Raw genomic sequence first — 17,017 nt, forward strand, 5'->3', positions numbered from 1 at the left:
GAAGACATGGAATGAGTGGTATAATTGTTTCCAAACTGTGGCTGTGTTGAGACCATAAGTTTTTAGGTACCATTGAAGTTTCCTCATATGCAGCTTTGCACATGGGATCAGCAGGATGCAAGATGCCATGAATCCCAGAGCCTGCAGGACTTTCCTTGCAGTCAGCCTGGTGAAGGTTGCCAATTTGCTGAAGTATTGAGATAGTTGCCCTTGTTTGTCTGGCGTGAGGTAGGCCATCTGGGTGTTTGTATTCAAGCTGGCACCCAGGAAAATTATTGTTTGAGAGGGTATTAGCTTTGATTTCTTTTTGTTGACTGTATATCCCAGAAAGTTCAACAGTCTTATTACAAACACCAGGTGTTTCAGAAGTATGTCCTTGCTGTCCGCTTGGATCAGGCAGTCGTCCAGATATGGGTATATTTGTATTCCTTGAAGTCTGCAGAAGGCAATTACTGATGCCAGGCATTTCGTAAACGCTCTGGGCGCAGTAGATAAGCCAAAGGGCAATGCAGAGAATTGATAATGGGTTGAACCTGCAAGAAATCTGAGGTATCTTCTGCAATCTTGTCTGATAGGGACATGCAGGTATGCCTCCTTGAGGTCTAATGTTACCAGCCAAGACTCCTTGCCCAGCATGGGAAGAAGCTGCTGTAATGTGAGCATCTTGAATTTTGGTACCTGTAAATATGTGTTTAGGATGGATAGAGCTAAAATAGGTCTCCAATCTTTGTCTTTCCTTGGTACCAGGAATAGTCTGGAATAAAACCCTTGACCTTGTTCTTCTGCAGGCACCTCCTGAATAGCTTTCATGTCCATGAGAGCTGAAATTTGTTTTTGTGCCTCTGCCCTTTGATTTTGTGGCAGGTTTGGCATGCCTCTCATTTTTGGAAGGGTGTGAAAGTGGAATCTGTAGCCTCTGTCTATAATGTCCAGGATCCATTTGTCTTTTGTGACAATATGCCAATTTTTTGAGAATAATGCCAGTTTTCCGCCTAAAGGTGCTGCCATTAAAGCTTTGCTTGGCAGGTAAAGGGGAAAGTCATTGTGTCTGTTTTCTGAATGACTGTGATCTATCTTCTCCACCTCTTGGGGTTGGTGCTTGCCATTGCCTGGCTCTGAATGATCCTTGAGATTGCCCTCTACCTCTCGGGTGCCTGTATCTGCCTCTTTGAGGTCTGTCCATGGCTGTAAAGGACCAATTTTTTGAAGGCCAGTTTCTGCTGAAACGTGGAGGTTGTACCTGCAGGAAATCTTTCACTGCTTGCATTGATCTCGCCTTTTCCTCCATTTTCTTTAGTACCTCCTCAGCTTTAACACCAAACAATACATCTTTTTGAAGAGGTGCATCCAGTAATTTAGTTTTGACATGATCTGGTAGGGCTTGTTCTTTGAGCCAAGCATGTCTACTTATGACAGACCCTGTAACAGCAGCTCTACATGAGGCCTCTAAAGCATCAAAACCACACTGCAAGGTATGTTTACCCACTTGCTCTGCACTATGCAACAAATCCTGCAACTCTTTTAAATCTGGTTGCTCAGGTTGTGTCATTTTACTTTTCAACTCAGATAATAAAAACTGTTGATACTTTAACATATGGAACTGACAGTTTAATGCCCTCATGGTTAAAGTGGCCGAGGTATACACTTTTTTCCCCCACCTTTCTAAAGCTCTGGAATCTCTCTCTGAAGGTAATGGGTTTTTTGCAGTAGAGGCCTTAATTCCCTTGGGACCCTGTGAAATAGTTTCTGGGTCAGCAGTATGGCTTTTGTATAGAAACTGGTGTGAATCCGGAACCCGGTAATACCTGTCTGGCTTAACAGGAGCTGGAAGTAAAGAATCTGGCTTGAGGCTGGCTTCTGTGTACACATCATCTAATATACCTAAGACAGGAGGGATAGCCAGAGGCCTATGCTGGGGGAGCAAGAGAAAATCCCTGAGCCTTTTCTTGGAATCTGAGTAATCTTGGCCTTCCCAGTGAAAGTGTTCCCTCAAAGTATGTAGGGTTTCCCCAAAGGAGTAGTCCTCAGGGGGGGAGACCGAGAGAATAGACTCCTCTGCATCAGAGTCTTCAAAAGGGGAATAAGCATATTCTCGGTCCTCAGAATGTTCAGAGGTAATAGAGGCTTGATCTGAGGAAGGGTAGTCTTCCTCTAATCTGGGCCTTTTGACCGAGGGGGGTTGAGAACCCCTGATAAGAGTAATCAAGTCCTCAGCCATTTTGAGCATCTGTTTTTTAGGCATGGGGCCTTGAGAGGGGGTCTGTGATCCTTGTTTTCTAGTTTCCATGGCTGATTTAGATTTTGTGAAAGCCTTAATAGAGAAGGAAGAAGGCCTGAAGACACCTTGAGAAATGGTAGGCCTGTCTAAACTCTGGGTTTCCCCCCAAAAGTGGCATCGGTATCTGTAGTCGGAATGGGGGCCATGCTGGAAGTGACCTCGGTAGAAGAAGACACCGGTAATGAAGTGTCATTGGTACTCAGGGGCTGCGTAGGTGCCTCGCTGAGAACCAAAGAACCGGTAGTCGGCCTTAGCATGGTGTCAGTAGAAGTCGCGGACCTCGTATGTTGGTCTTTATCTTTGCGTCTTTTACTCAAAACCGGAGTCGGAGTATCCGACGACATAATATAATTAAATTTTTTACCAAAATAGTGATGGGCAAACTCCGCCTGATGCTTAATGGTGCGTTTGTTGAATCTAGCACAAAAATGGCAGGCCGAGACGTCGTGGTCTGGACCTAAGCAAGGAATACAAAAAGAGTGGAAATCCTTATACGGTATTTGCTTCCCACATGAAATGCAATTATTAACTTTGTCTGACATCGGTCTGAGGAAAGAAAAGTTTCCCCAACGGGGTACTTAGCTTTCAAGAAGACTTCGGCTGAAATATTTTCGTAAATTGCAGGAGCTGGCTGACCGGCACTTGCGAACTGCTTCTGCTTCGGGCACCGCGCGGCAAGAAAGACTGATGGTGTATTTGCTTGCAAACTACTGTTTTTTGATTATTCTATATTGCATGACTACATAAGTTTATGTTTTGCCTTCCTTCTGGGGGCACCTGACATCTGGGGCAAGAAAAACTGAAGAAGATGGCGCCGGCTGGTGCCTTTATACCCCTGCAGCTATGACGTCAGGTGAAGAAGCGACATCAACCGACGCCGGACCTAGACTTTGGAATTCGGCTGACCGAGGACCCGCCTGATGGCAGGATAACCCATCTCTTATGACTGCAGCTGTATGAATGATGAACAGTGATTTGCACTCTCTCTAGTTCATCTCCTGCTTTTAGGAAAAATTTACACACATAAGGAAAAGGCAAAAGGCATAAAATGATGACTATCTTCAATCTACATTCAGAGAATTCATAACCAGTGATCTGGAGTGAGATTACTGAGTACAGAATAACAATTGCTTATGGTTGTGCTTGACTGCACAGTTATTTTTATATAACCCAGTCTTTGTGTCAGGTATAGAACTATTGAAGTGTGACATATCTACTCCCAACAAAGTGAATCAGTTTATCTGCTATAATTACTAAGTGAGAAAGAATATAAAAGGCTGTAATGTTGCTATGAAGCAACAGTCTATTCCCAATTTATCATGTCTAGAAATGATTTGGTCATTTCTGTGTTCATTCCTGTAGCACGCTATGGCAGTATTGTTTGTGGCAGCCCCGAAAGGTCAGTAAATAATCCAGGCTGAAAAGGTTATGGTGCTAAGTTAATGCCAATAATTTATTTTATGTGTCTATATATACAGTATCCAAATGACAAAAAAATCCTAATGGAGTGAATGCTCTACGGTGAACAGCAAAAATAAAAATATAAACAAAAAAACAATGAACCAATGACTGCAATAAACCTTGTCTTTATTTATTTCTCGAAGTACTTGGACTGCTTGTTTTTTGGATTGACGCCTGTTGGTTTATGGGACTTTGTATGAACCATTGGAACGTTTGGATCCCCTTCATTGTTTTGCTCTACGGTTATATTTTTGTTTATATATATATATATACAGTGCAGAGGAATAAAAGGTTTCTTATAAATTTAAATCTTAGCAGACAGATTCCCAACCCAGACTGGCTAAAACTGTTGTCAGAAACTGCACTGGGGTTGTACATTGACTTCTTTTATTTTTGTTTGTTTCTTTGTTTATTTCTTTATGTGTGTATGTTTGTTCAACAGGCGGGTCAAATGGGCAAAGCCAAGTTAAAGTGGAAGTTCAGGGAGAAACTGACAGACACAATAGGTATTAACAAAAATCTATTATATAAATATAATTTTACATACCAGGAATGAGAATAAATATAAGATCAGAGAGACAGTAATATGACAGTGAAGAAAATAGTTATGTGTCAACAATAATTAATCAGCAGATAAAGAACATCAAATTCAGCAATGTACAAAGTGACAACAGTGCTGTGATCTTTATTATATAATGAAGATTCAGTACTATTCAAAAACAAGTATATACCAATAGAAAAAAGTCTGGTTGCTGAATTACCAACAGACAGCCTTTCAATTGGTATATGCTGAGAGACAGTGCAAAATATAACAAAAATCAAGTAAGTTTTGAATAACAAAACAAACAGAAACCTATTTGATTTTCATCAGGCTGTGCTGTCCTCATAAAGACTGTTTTTCTAAACATTTAAAAAAATAAACAGCAATGGAGATTCTGATTTCTCTTGTCACTTCTCCTTCACTTGATGTAAGTCCCATGCACATGCATAGTCAGTCTTGTAAGAGAACGTGGAAGAACACTGAAGTGTCCTTATAAAAATACCTTATTTAAGAAAGGTAAGCAATTCCTGTCTTGAATAATGTAATTATATATTAGCAATAAACCACTCTTTTTTGTGGGTCTATCAGGATTTACCCACAGTTTGCTTTGTTTAATCACTCGGGCTTCGCCCTTGTGATCACACTACAAGAACCATGGATGAATCATGATATGCTCACACATAGTGGTGGATTATTGCTAAAGTACATCATGACTGAGATTATCATTGCTTAAATATAAAAGCAGGAGTACTGATCTTGGGCCTAACTCTTTATATATTATGTACACAGACTAACTTCTCCCACACTTTTTTTGTTGCTAATCGTAAGGCCAACTTTTTATTTCTATACATAATTAATTCTTCACTGACTATGTCTCTTATTTCCTTCCTCTTTATTTATTTTGTATTGCCTCTCTATTTGTTGGTGTAATTCACTATTTGCATCATACATTTTTTTTAAACTTATACTTTCTAATTTCTGTTTTTTTTGTTTGTTTATATCAGGCTGAATCTGTGAACAGTCCAAAGAGGCCAGTGTCCTTCCCCAGTTAACAAAATTAAATAAATAGAATCACAGCCAGAAACAACTTTCTGCCTAACATATTAACATCTAAATTACTCAATGGAAGCTACGGTCTCCTTAAAAATGAATAATCTTATGATAGGTTGCACAAAATACAACCGAAGAATCATACCTCTTGACTGTTTTTGATTTTCTATAATTTTCTTCATTTTGTCTCATGTTTTTCCCTGCTCCTCATAAAAATTTTAATTTTCTGGTAAATCATTGAGAATTACAGTCAGTCAATAATGCCAGAAATTAAGAGTTTCATAGTTCTTATTGTTCTGAAAAAGTGTATTGGTGCAAAACTTAAAAATGCAGCTGAACTGGGGGTTTTGTTCCCTACCTTATTATTTTTAACTTTGTCCAGAATTTTTGAGCAAACAAGTTGAGAGGCTTGTTAAGAAGTCATGACACAACTTATCTGGCAAGACCTAATTTAGGTAGCACAGAAAAAGAATATTAGAAATACAAGGTCCAGGGGACTTGAATGTTATCTGTAACTTAAACAGAACATTCTGGAGAGATATGTGTTCCAGAAATGAAATATGTTGTTTCCAGACCGGGGGGGGGGGGGGGGGGCTTGCTCATCACAGGAAACTTAGAGATGAAATGTTTCATTGTACAAATTGTGATACAGATCCATACTCACTGAAATGTAGTTGATGAAATCCATCCCGGGAGCTGTATTTCAACTAAATACCTCTCATCTAGAGATGTCAAAGCATGTAGTTCATTAAGCTTTTCCTCTTCTTAGCTGCTTCACTTAGTTGCAAGTCATACACACTTACACAGAGACTGCACAAAAGATGTCTTCATTGTTTTATTAATATTTTGTACAGTAAGGGTAACATTAATTTATTTACATGTTTCTGACCAGACACAAACATTTCAAATTCTTTTAAAAAGTTGTTTAGCTGTAATGATTTTCCCATTTTGCTTCTCTTTCATTGTCCTCTTCAATGTTATTTTAATAGTAAAATGTTTCAGAATGTATTTAGGTATACAGATATGTCAACAGTTTACATTCCACTTAGTAACAATTGCAAGAGGCAAACAAAAGCGTATAAGCAAAATGAAAAGAGAAACTGTTTTATATATAATGCATATTAAGTCATCACAAAGGACAAACTGTACATTAACAACAAAATAATTGTGTTCACTTAGGTTTGTTAGTACATAAAAAAACTATTCATCAGTACTTCAACTTCTTTTACAAAGAAAGAGGTGTAAGTATATGTGTGGTAACATTTTGTAAAGAAAATAATATAGTCACTCTGTTATTAAACTTGCAAACCACCTTTAAACCTAAGCTAGCAGGATGTCTTTTTTATGACATAAACAGAATACTATGCATTTCATTCAGAAATAAACCTTTTGTACAAATAAATTATATCGACTGATCTGATTTTTAACTGATGCAATCTGTTTGCTTTAAGATATAACTGATTGCAAAAAAAAAAAAAAATAATAATAATAAAAAATAAATTATGAACAGTTTAGTCAAGATAAATAAACAACACACAGAATTGATATTTTGTCCTTCAAAATTAACACTAATGTCAGTGATACAACTCCCAATGGCAGTACTAGTAACCAATTTAACACAAATGGACAGTAGCTACCTATTTGTGAAAATGTGTTATCAGTATTTCAGTCCATTTCTACAATAATTATGTTCTGTCAAAAAATTCAAGAATGTCATTTAACCATCAAAATGTCCCTGCTTTTTCTTTGCTGCTACAAACTCAATGACTTAGAAAAATACTTTGTTCTTGCTCCAGTATCCATTTCTTGCACTGAAATGAAAGGCTAGAGCTTTAAACCCTTCTTCTCAAAGATTGTACTGCAAAGATTTTCTGTTTTAAGCTGTGTATGAACATTTCCAGAGTTCTCTGTTGCTGTGCATTTGAATTTTTATTGTACTTGTCAGCTATTATTTTGAATTAGATATGTTTCTTTTAGCTCCCTAATAAAAACAAAACTCTGGCGTTAGATTTTTTTTTTTTACTGAGTTAATTAAATCTTGCTTTGTTGAAATGACTGCCCTGCAGACATTCTATAAAAAATTTCAGCCAATAATTTTATAAAAATTAAAAATATATATTTTGCCCATCTGTGCTGCTGTACATTTAACTGTTCTTGAACATGTTTGAATATCACGTTTTTTAAAATTATACAACCTCATAGACTTTCAGAAGCCACAATATGCTCTATGTCAGAGGCGGGGGGGGGGGGGGGTGACTTCATTTAGAAGCCAGCTAACTCATAATTATGCATGCAGGCATGACCAGTTTGTACCAATACAAATCTGGCAACACGCAGATAATTACCCAAACCTAAAAACAACTGGTAATATACAGTAAAGCAGATGTATGTATACAAACTATAACCAAAAATATGTTTTTAATATTTAAAACATCTAGCCCTTGTTTTACAGACCGCAAAAGTAAACATTTTTACCTAATTTCTAATGACTGCATAACTCATGACATGCCAATGGCTTCAAGAGTTAAGCATAATATAGGTGTTGTTTTATGATGCTTTGAAATATTTTTAGGAAATTCATTTTTGTTGCGCCAGCAAACCATTTGGGCTTGCTGTTACTTTGCACTTAGAATACTGCTTAGTTTAAATACATAATTTTAGGCATTTCAAAATGCCTATTTTCTAAATTTTCAAATGTATGCAAAGCATGTAAGGTATTTAAAACAGAATATTATAGATAAGGATAACTAGGTTTCCCATCAGAATTAATATTTAAGAAGTTATATATAGCTTAAGGTATAAAATTAACCCCCAAATTTATAAAATCTAGTACCATTTATGAAGAATGGCATAAGTATTAAATTCTGGTCAACTTATTTCTTATTCAGGACAAACATATCACTTAGAGTTTGGTTTTACTCTGAGGCATACAAGACTGAATGAAAAGGAGTGAAGTGAAGAACTTAAAAAAGTCACTTAAAGCACATAAATCTTCCTTTTGCCTGCCAGAACAGCCTAATTTCAAAGAGAATATTCTGCATCAAAGGTTTTCTTTACAATGAGGAACTTGTAGAAAAATGCAACATATTAAAAGAAATACAACATTATGGAGGATAACTGAAAAGCTTTCCTACATAAGTAAAAAAAAATATTTGTCTCACCTCATAGCTAATGTTACACTGTATAGTACATGGACATACCTTGCCCTACTGCAGTTTTCAAAATTAATTGTAGAAAGGTGCAATTTACAAAGCACCACAGCTTTTTTTCACCTATTTGCCCCTTTTCGAGGGTACCCCGTTAGTACTACCCGGTTAACTGACTTACTCACTGTCACAAAATAGGCAAAGGAAGGTGGAAGGATTCAAACCCTCTGTTCTAGGCACAGGAAGCAGATCATTAGCAGCTCAGAGCTTTAGTCTTCTGCGCTAACTGCTGGAAGCTTGTAGAAGTGTATAAATACATGCCCTGACAGGGAGTGTATCGCCTCCTGTCTGGGTCTGCACTGAGTCACACATTTTCAGGTAAGTCTGCAGAATTTTCTGATATACATTTAATGAGTAGAAGTATGAAATATTGTTGCTGCAGTAGAAAAAGTCTGCCTCATACAGTCAATATACAGATACATTATATTCATAAATAAATGTTATATGAAAGTACTTCATGAAAAGCTGAACATCATTATGCTTCTAACAGCAGAAAAAAATATCAAAAATCTGTGACACTTTTCAATGTATGATTTGCAGATGAATAACATGTATATAGAATACATGTGTACTAAAAGTTACAGAGAAACATAAATTAATGAAATACACCATGGAATTCTGACCCTTAATTATTTTCTAAAAGGGTTTAATAAGATGATTAATCAACTTTCATCACAAGTGATATGACATTTATTACAAGATGCATAGTTTACAAATTTTTTTAAAGAAACTAGTCAATGTAGCAAATTACATAACTGACTAAATAATGATAATTTTAGTTAACTTTCACAATGCTGTTTTTGCTGGCAGGTTGTTAATTAATATGAAAATGAACAATAAATGATTTTTTTTCCTGAGACAAATCTCATACTCCATATAGGGTGGGGCTTTGTCTCCTGAAACCTCCTTGTATTAACATAGCAATCTGTTTTGCACCACAATAAAACACGCATCTCTTTAGGGGGATAAATCTCTTTAGGGGGTAGGCATTTTCTTGCCATCAAAATAAACTGGTGGTGACAACGTGTTTGGCCACCTTAACCAATCTCAGCAATGACAGTCACAAAAACTCTAGCTGCCTGCAACATTTGTTCCACCTGAGATGCATGCAGCCTGATAAATCAGTGACCAGAACAAGAGCTGAAAGCTGAACTTTAGACAACAGAGAAGAAAATTCAACCTACAGTGTTTATAAAGAGTCAAACAAAAAGTTAAATAAAAAATAGACATTTGAAGAGACTCCCAAATTGCACATTTTAAGCTAATCTTCAACCACAACAAACTTTTCATACAACTGCCTTGCCACCAGTCGCTGTAGCTTTTCAGACCCTATCACCTTCTTTTTAACTTGCTTTATATTCCTTATATAAACAGCGGCAAACAGGTTCTAAAGGGACCTTGTGTACCCACAGGTTAGTAAACACCGTGAACATACAAAGAAAGCTCTTTTCTATGGCTTGGTACATTAGCAACATAAATGCTTTGCTGCGAGCATGTTTTCTTCCTTTTTCTTTCTGTTCAGCATAGTAGTTCAGGTGAAAAGGTGTGGCTGCAAGTCCTGAATAAAGTGCCATATCAGCTTTGAAAAACATGAGTTAGAGCTCCCTCCCCCCTCAAAAAGAAAGAAAATACAGGAAAAAAAATTCCATAATATATTAGGAAGACAACAGAGTCCAAATTGAAGGCTCTGCATTACTATAATGCCAAGGTACCCTGTTATATTCTATTGCTGTACATAAAGTTACTGGTTAATACTTAGGCAGTCTAAAGATCAACATATTTGACAGGATGGATCTACTGTACAGGAAATTGTTCTTTTTACAGAAAAAGACTATGTTTTGTGAAGCCTGGGAGCTGTGGGAGTACTGATATATGTATCGAAGCAGAGGAAATCCATTAATGGTAGAACATATTAGTAGGGTTTATAGAAATGTCTCTTGGCAAGTTGGCAACTATCACCATAAAAATGGTAAACAGTTCTGATCATTAGAAAATGTTTAGAACTGAGTAAAAGGAATATAAATCGCTGTGTTCACTCATAAGACCAGTAGGAACTGTATTATATGTTACAAGTTTATATTCCTCAAAGGTCTATAGCCTGGTCTGTGCCTCTGGTATGTAGATTTCAATGCTGTCTGCACTCTCTGTAGCAGAGTTCTGTCGCACTGAGGCAGCTCGTTTGGCAGCCATTAGTCGCTTACGTGCTTCCTGTCTCTGTCTGTCGGAACTTTCCAGAGATCTGTCTCGTATGAGAGGAGCATGAGCTTTTGGTGGCTTCTTTGGCACAGGAGGAGGAATCCTTTTCTCCTGAAAGAGACAAAAAAGTCAGTAAGGAAAAAGTGTAATAAGTTAAAAGAAAATAATACAGTCAACAGTAGGGTTACAACTATATAAGGCATATGGCAGTGGCATGATAAGCCTCAATACTGGAAGATACTTAGACGTATTGTGTTGAAATAATTTTTTTTTCTTGTCACATCATGATAGGTATTTTAGAAAAATTTATTTGATTCAACAATTTTAGATGTGAATACAGAAGTGACATGGCTAAAACTACATTACATGACTGCCCTGCCTCACCAGTAAGCCTTTAACAATCCATCACTTCTTCTTCTTCTTCTTCTTCTTTCGGCTTTATCCCGCTTAGGGGTCGCCACAGCGGATCACCTGTCCGCACATTGAATGGCAGTGGAGTTTTACGGTGTCGAGTTGCCAGCCCGGCGCCCAACCTTCCACAGAAGGCACACTCACACACACACCTAGGGCCAATTTAGAGTGTCCAATCCACCTGCAGCATGTCTTTGGGATGTGGGAGGAAACCGGAGCACCCGGAGGAAACCCACGCGACCACAGGGAGGACATGCAGACTCTGCACAGAAGACACCCCAGCCGAGGATCGAACCGGAGAACCTCTTGCTGTGAGGCTTTAACAATCCATCACTACTTCTGTGAAAACATACTTCACCTCTTTCCTGCACTAACTACCTTATACCATCAAAAGGTATCATTTTTCCTCCTAAATCTCTTTTTGTGAAGATGGTCTGTATACACAGTTGCTTTGTCTCTATAAAGGACTGAGCTGCCTGTATGAATTCAGTATAAATGAAAAGATATGGGCATACTCGATTTCTGTAAGATAAAGGAAACTCAGGCTTCTTCAGCAGATTTGAAGCACATTCCATTTCTTATATTAGCACTATACAGCCCAGGAGTGATGGGCAGCTCAGTTAGGGGTTTTATAGCTTGCAACAGAGCCACATATGTAGTTCTGTACTAAGGTATAACATATCTGATTGACCTGCCTGGCACTGGTGAACGGTGCTCCACTGTCCAGTCTGGGAAAGATTCATAAAAAAATGTTCTCTCTCTAGACATGAAGGTGGACTGGGGGGTGTCAGGGATATTGTGCTTTGTGAGCTTCACATAGCAGGAGCTGACTGGTATCACTGAAAGTGGTCGACCAAGTTTAGTTGTGATAGCAGGGTTGCCTGCTTCACAGGAGATATCATAGCTGGTATGGTTTTCATTACTGTGCAGTGGGGATTTTCTTTACTTTTTTATTTTAATGGTGCTAATATGTTGCTCAGCTCTGTCAGCTGGGCAACACTGTAGCAGGGAAGGGGAGAGGCTGCTACACTGACAGGGACAGGCTATGCAGTTGGATTCCCATTGGTTACCCAAACAGGACCAACCACTACTCTTAAAATTATTTATTTAATAATGGTGAGCATTTGGGGGTGTGGGGGATTTGCATATACACTCCATGCATGGAGTACAAGGCCTGTGCAATGAGGTAAGACAGAGTAGAATGTCTTACCCCACTGTGCTGCTACTTTGATGAATCAGAACAGGGTTTGGTACACCATCAAGTGGCACACCAAGCCTGCCCTGTGGTGCACATCATTTGTAAACAGTGGCAGAAGAAGGTTTTTTTTTTTGAGGTAAGAGTATAGTAGCTATAGACTGACACGTATGTTGTTCATAAAGTCAAATGCATTGGCAGAAGTATGGAACATGGACATAAGCAAATTTTGGAGATTTGTGGTACTGACACAAAAATTAAACAGCTTTAATTTGTAGAAAGAAGAGATGATTCCACTTTCTTCCAAATACTGAAAGACACATATTGCCAGAAACTGTTATACGCTACACAGCTGGATCAAAAGGGAGCATGCATTGGTAAAGGGAATAGCTTGATATATAAACTGCAGACATTTAATAGGTAATTGTTTTGAAGACTTTTTAATCCACTTAGTAAAGTTCTCACAAATCACTCTGAAGCTTACTGGGTAAAAGCAAAACATTTTAAAAGAATGAATGGAAGCAATGTTAGCATAACACTTTTGTGTTTGGATGCATTCCTGTGAAAAGAACAGTTTGGGAAAATCCTTTGGAGCATGTCAAAAACATAATCAAACTCATTGATACTTCTAAAATGACAGGCATTAAAGTTACATTATTCCTTTCAAAATGTTTTCTAATTTTAAGTCCTTAATTATGCTCTCTGTCTGTCTTTCCTTTTATAACTTAAACTATGAAAATCAGCAATAAAATAATCTATATTTTTGCCTTGGAAATGTGTTCATGATATTAAGAAGACATTGCATAACATGAAGAAAAACATTTAAATAAACAAAGCAAGATTTGCAGATGCTGAGTTTTGGTCACGCTGTTAAATACTTATAAAACACAACTTAAAGATAATTTTACTTTATAAGTTGTTGTGTCTTTTGGCTTTTCCTGGTTAGGGGTCTCCACAGCGGAACTTTATATATAAAATAAATAAATAAATAAATAAATATATTAAATGTACCATGTTATTATAACTGTTAACATAAAACTGAGAATAAATATAACATTTTATTAATTTCTGCATGCGCTTAATGTAACTGAAAGTAACTAGCTGTTAGTATTCCCAGATATAAATTGGGAAACATCATACAGTTTGTGGGGCAGTGATACTTAAAAGCATGTATTACTCCATTACTTGGATAACACATCCAAGCAAATAATGTGCACTAGCTTACTGAGAAATATATTATGCCTTCACCAGTCTGCTTTCCTTTGGATGGTATGGTCTGGGGAGAATTCTGCTTTAAGTTATGACACTTGGGGAGAAATCCATGCAAATGAGGTGATTTTGCAATCCAGGAAGCTTGAAATAGTCTGTGCAAGACTAGTGCAATCTTCAGAATTGGTAGCTGTAAATCACTTCTTGAGGCATATGCTCAAAGCACTACCTGGCAGGAAGCCTATCAGAGTAGTGCAGGAAGGCATATCTACATCACACATGGCTCCTGTGCAAGCCACGTTCAGCCAAACAGCTTCCTGTCTTCCACTTTTTAACAAAACTAAAATGGGTCCCAAGCCATTTTGAATTCTGTCACCATTTCTGACACTGATACTTTCTCTTAAAGGTTACAGCAATTATCCACCATCCTTTCTGTGAATAAGTATTGCCTCATATATTCTCTGGCTAATAAGCTTACATCTTCAAAGGGAATGTACTTGTTGTGATGCAGATTTTGTGAAGATTGTGTACAAAAATAGCAGGTGATGTGACGAGAAAAATAAATTGTGCAACTGCATTATAAAGTTCTAATTTACAAAAGTTTTCTGAGAAAACAAATTCAATATGATGAAGAATAAACTTACAACATGATGAGTAATATGACATTTTTTGGTACCACTGTGAAACCTGACAGTCAAGCTGTTGAATTCACAAAGCAGATGATGAAAAGCAGACATTAGAAAATCACCAATGACTTTAACTCAGAGTTTACAAAAGCACATGAAAATGACATTGACTTTTTTTCTCCATCCAGAGGTATACAACCTTAGTATAAGAATAATTTAAGAAATGTGGGTGTGGGGGTGGGGACACCTTGCTCCCTGTAAGGAACATTGCTTTTAGTGTACGGTGCTATTTTTGTTGTTTTGCTTTGTGGTTGGGTTTCCAGTGGTCAGTCTTTCTTCCATGACTCTGTGAAAGTTGATGTTTCATTGAGTGCTATCACAAGGATAAATACTAATATAGTTTACAGAAGGATTTAAAGAGGTTATCTTCCTTTCATGAAGACTTTAGAAGTTAAATGTGGTATTTATTTATTTGTATGTTTTATTTGTTTGTATGTATTTTTTTTTAATTTATTTGTACATTTAATGTATTTATATGGTTTATTTATTTATTTGTACTCGTTTACCAGAAAGTTCTGGCTGGGCAGAGCTCACGCCCCACTTTGTTGGAGATCTGCAGAGAAAAGCTCCATTATATTACAAACACAGACTATTTTCATTTTCAGTGAGCAACACGAGAAAAGTAAAACAGAAACAGTACCACAGAAGCACACATTACTATGCAACGTGCAAAGTCAAAGAAATCAGTCTCAAATTACACGGTGTGACATTGCAAATGAGCACAGTTACATATCCAGGCAATATACTGTAAATATCATCAAAAGTTAGATGGCAAAAGCTTTTTTTAAGGGAGAGGAAAGTTGAATATGTAGACTTGAGACTAGATGTCATGCTTATAGCCACAACAGCTGCCAACATCCAAGGGGCTCAAAAAGAGCCTGTGAAGAAAGGCAGATGAAAGATTAGTGTAATTTATTGTGAAAAACAAATGTTCCATTGATTATACACAGCTTTTTAGAAGGGGAAATGAGCACGTCTGATGTTAGAAGATGAGTCATGTGTGATAGGAACTCCGTCAGAATGAAGATTTTAATTAGTGAAGTCAGGGCATAGAATCCGGGGGAGTGAAGACCTGTGTGTAGGATAGCTGTAAGTTAGTCATAGACATTTTGTTTAAACCATTATAAGGATAGGAATTAGCCATGATCTGCACACAAAACGTGGCCTAAAGAATGAAGTTCAACTTTCTTTAAAGTTGATCTTCTGAGGGGGACCCCTTAAGACGCACAGTAATGCACATGGTTTATATCCTGCAAAGACTAAAATGCAAAAGCCACTGTCAATGCTTCATCTTCTACAAATATTTTTCCACTTAAAGACAAATTTCCATTTACTTAATTATTACAGAAAAATATCTACCAAACTTGGCAACCTTAATATATCCTTTGCTTCATTTATAATGTCAATATGTATGCACTACTGGTATGGGGAACAGAAAATAGTATTCCAAAAGGTAAACAGCTTCTTATAATCTGCTGAATTACCTGTTTATTATTTAGTTGACAGAGAATTGACCCTTTGTTGTCAAGTTTCTGCTCATCATATAGGACCTGTGCTTTTACACAGAATGCTTGATGATTATGACAAACCCCTTTGTTTTATCATGCCTCATATGCTGATATCTACAAAGAGAAAAGTATTCTCAGCTGGAGAAGCAAGAAATACCCCAACCTTTGGAATATAAATATTTCACAATATGGTCATGTTTTCATAGAAATGTATGTCATGTTTCACATATTACTTAAAAGTGAACCCAATCTATAAATGAGTTCAGCAGGAGTACAGCGATGGGTGGTCCTGCTGAGAGAAGGAGTGGGCTATTGCTAAGGTTTATGCTAATGCTGTTGCACTGAACAGGATACACATTCTGAAAAACTTTATAGATCTGCATATAATTGATCTAGGACTGATGTTACATGCAATGGACAATGCACTAGTGTATAATGAGCACATTTAACAATGAAATGGTGAAGATGTCATTTAAAAGAAAAGTGCACGATTATTTATCAAAAGGTTGGCCTGCAGTAAATAAGTAAAAGTGTGGCCAGGCCATGTGTAATGCATACCATGGCATATACTTTTTTTTGATTAATTTGTGTATTCTGTCCAGAGACATGCTAGAGCTTAAACTGAAAATAGCGCATTTACCTTCCTTTATTATTAAATTGTATGCTGTCTTCCTTTATTATTAAATTGCATGCTGTCAAGACATGCACTCTGTCTTGGTGCGTGTGAGTGATATATTTCCATGGGGATGGTGGTGATTTGTGAGAAGTTGTTGTACAATTCCTAAAATCCTGGTGATACTACTTGTGAGCCAATGTTTATGTTTTAGAATGCCAGCCATAACTGTCAGAGCTTGGAGTGTACTGTGGCATTCTAGACTCATAGTTCTACAAGGTCACTCCGTAATACTAAAAATGTTGCATCAAACTTGTTCTGGTATATCCAGAAATAAAGGTGCGGCCACACCACAAGTATGGTGACTTGTCATGGATTGATATGTAGAAAAGGAAATAAATATATGTAATAAATGTCATATAAACAGTAAATGCAAAATAACTACACCTTTCAACTTATAGGAATGGCTTGGAAAGTCATATTAGACTATTACTACACTGTCTGGGGCCATCCCTTGGAAAGATGTCTCTCTTTTTGAAAAAATGTTCAGAGTACATGACTCTGTAAGCCATGAATTCTGCTACTTATCATGCACTCAATAAAAGGCTAAGACAAACCCCCGGATTCTCAACAGCTTGCACAGAGTGCAAGATGAGTGCAAGA

At 37.2% G+C, this 17,017-nt stretch overlaps 1 protein-coding gene across 3 annotated transcripts in view; it reads right to left on the bottom strand.

The window, feature by feature from the left end:
- Nucleotides 1-6,152: 6,152 nt before the first annotated feature.
- DLGAP1 (DLG associated protein 1) overlaps nt 6,153-17,017 on the bottom strand; it is a 5,750,587-nt gene continuing 5,739,722 nt past the window's right edge. For all 3 annotated transcript variants that reach the window (XM_044065573.1, XM_044065572.1, XM_044065574.1), the window contains one exon: nt 6,153-10,843. In XM_044065573.1, the coding sequence (XP_043921508.1) occupies nt 10,628-10,843 (216 nt within the window). In that variant the 3' untranslated portion in view covers nt 6,153-10,627. The remainder of the gene's footprint in view (nt 10,844-17,017) is intronic.

The sequence above is a fragment of the Protopterus annectens genome, chromosome 3.part0 (genome assembly GCF_019279795.1).
Source record: "Protopterus annectens isolate FY-2018-M chromosome 3.part0, PAN1.0, whole genome shotgun sequence".
NCBI lineage: Eukaryota > Metazoa > Chordata > Ceratodontiformes > Protopteridae > Protopterus > Protopterus annectens.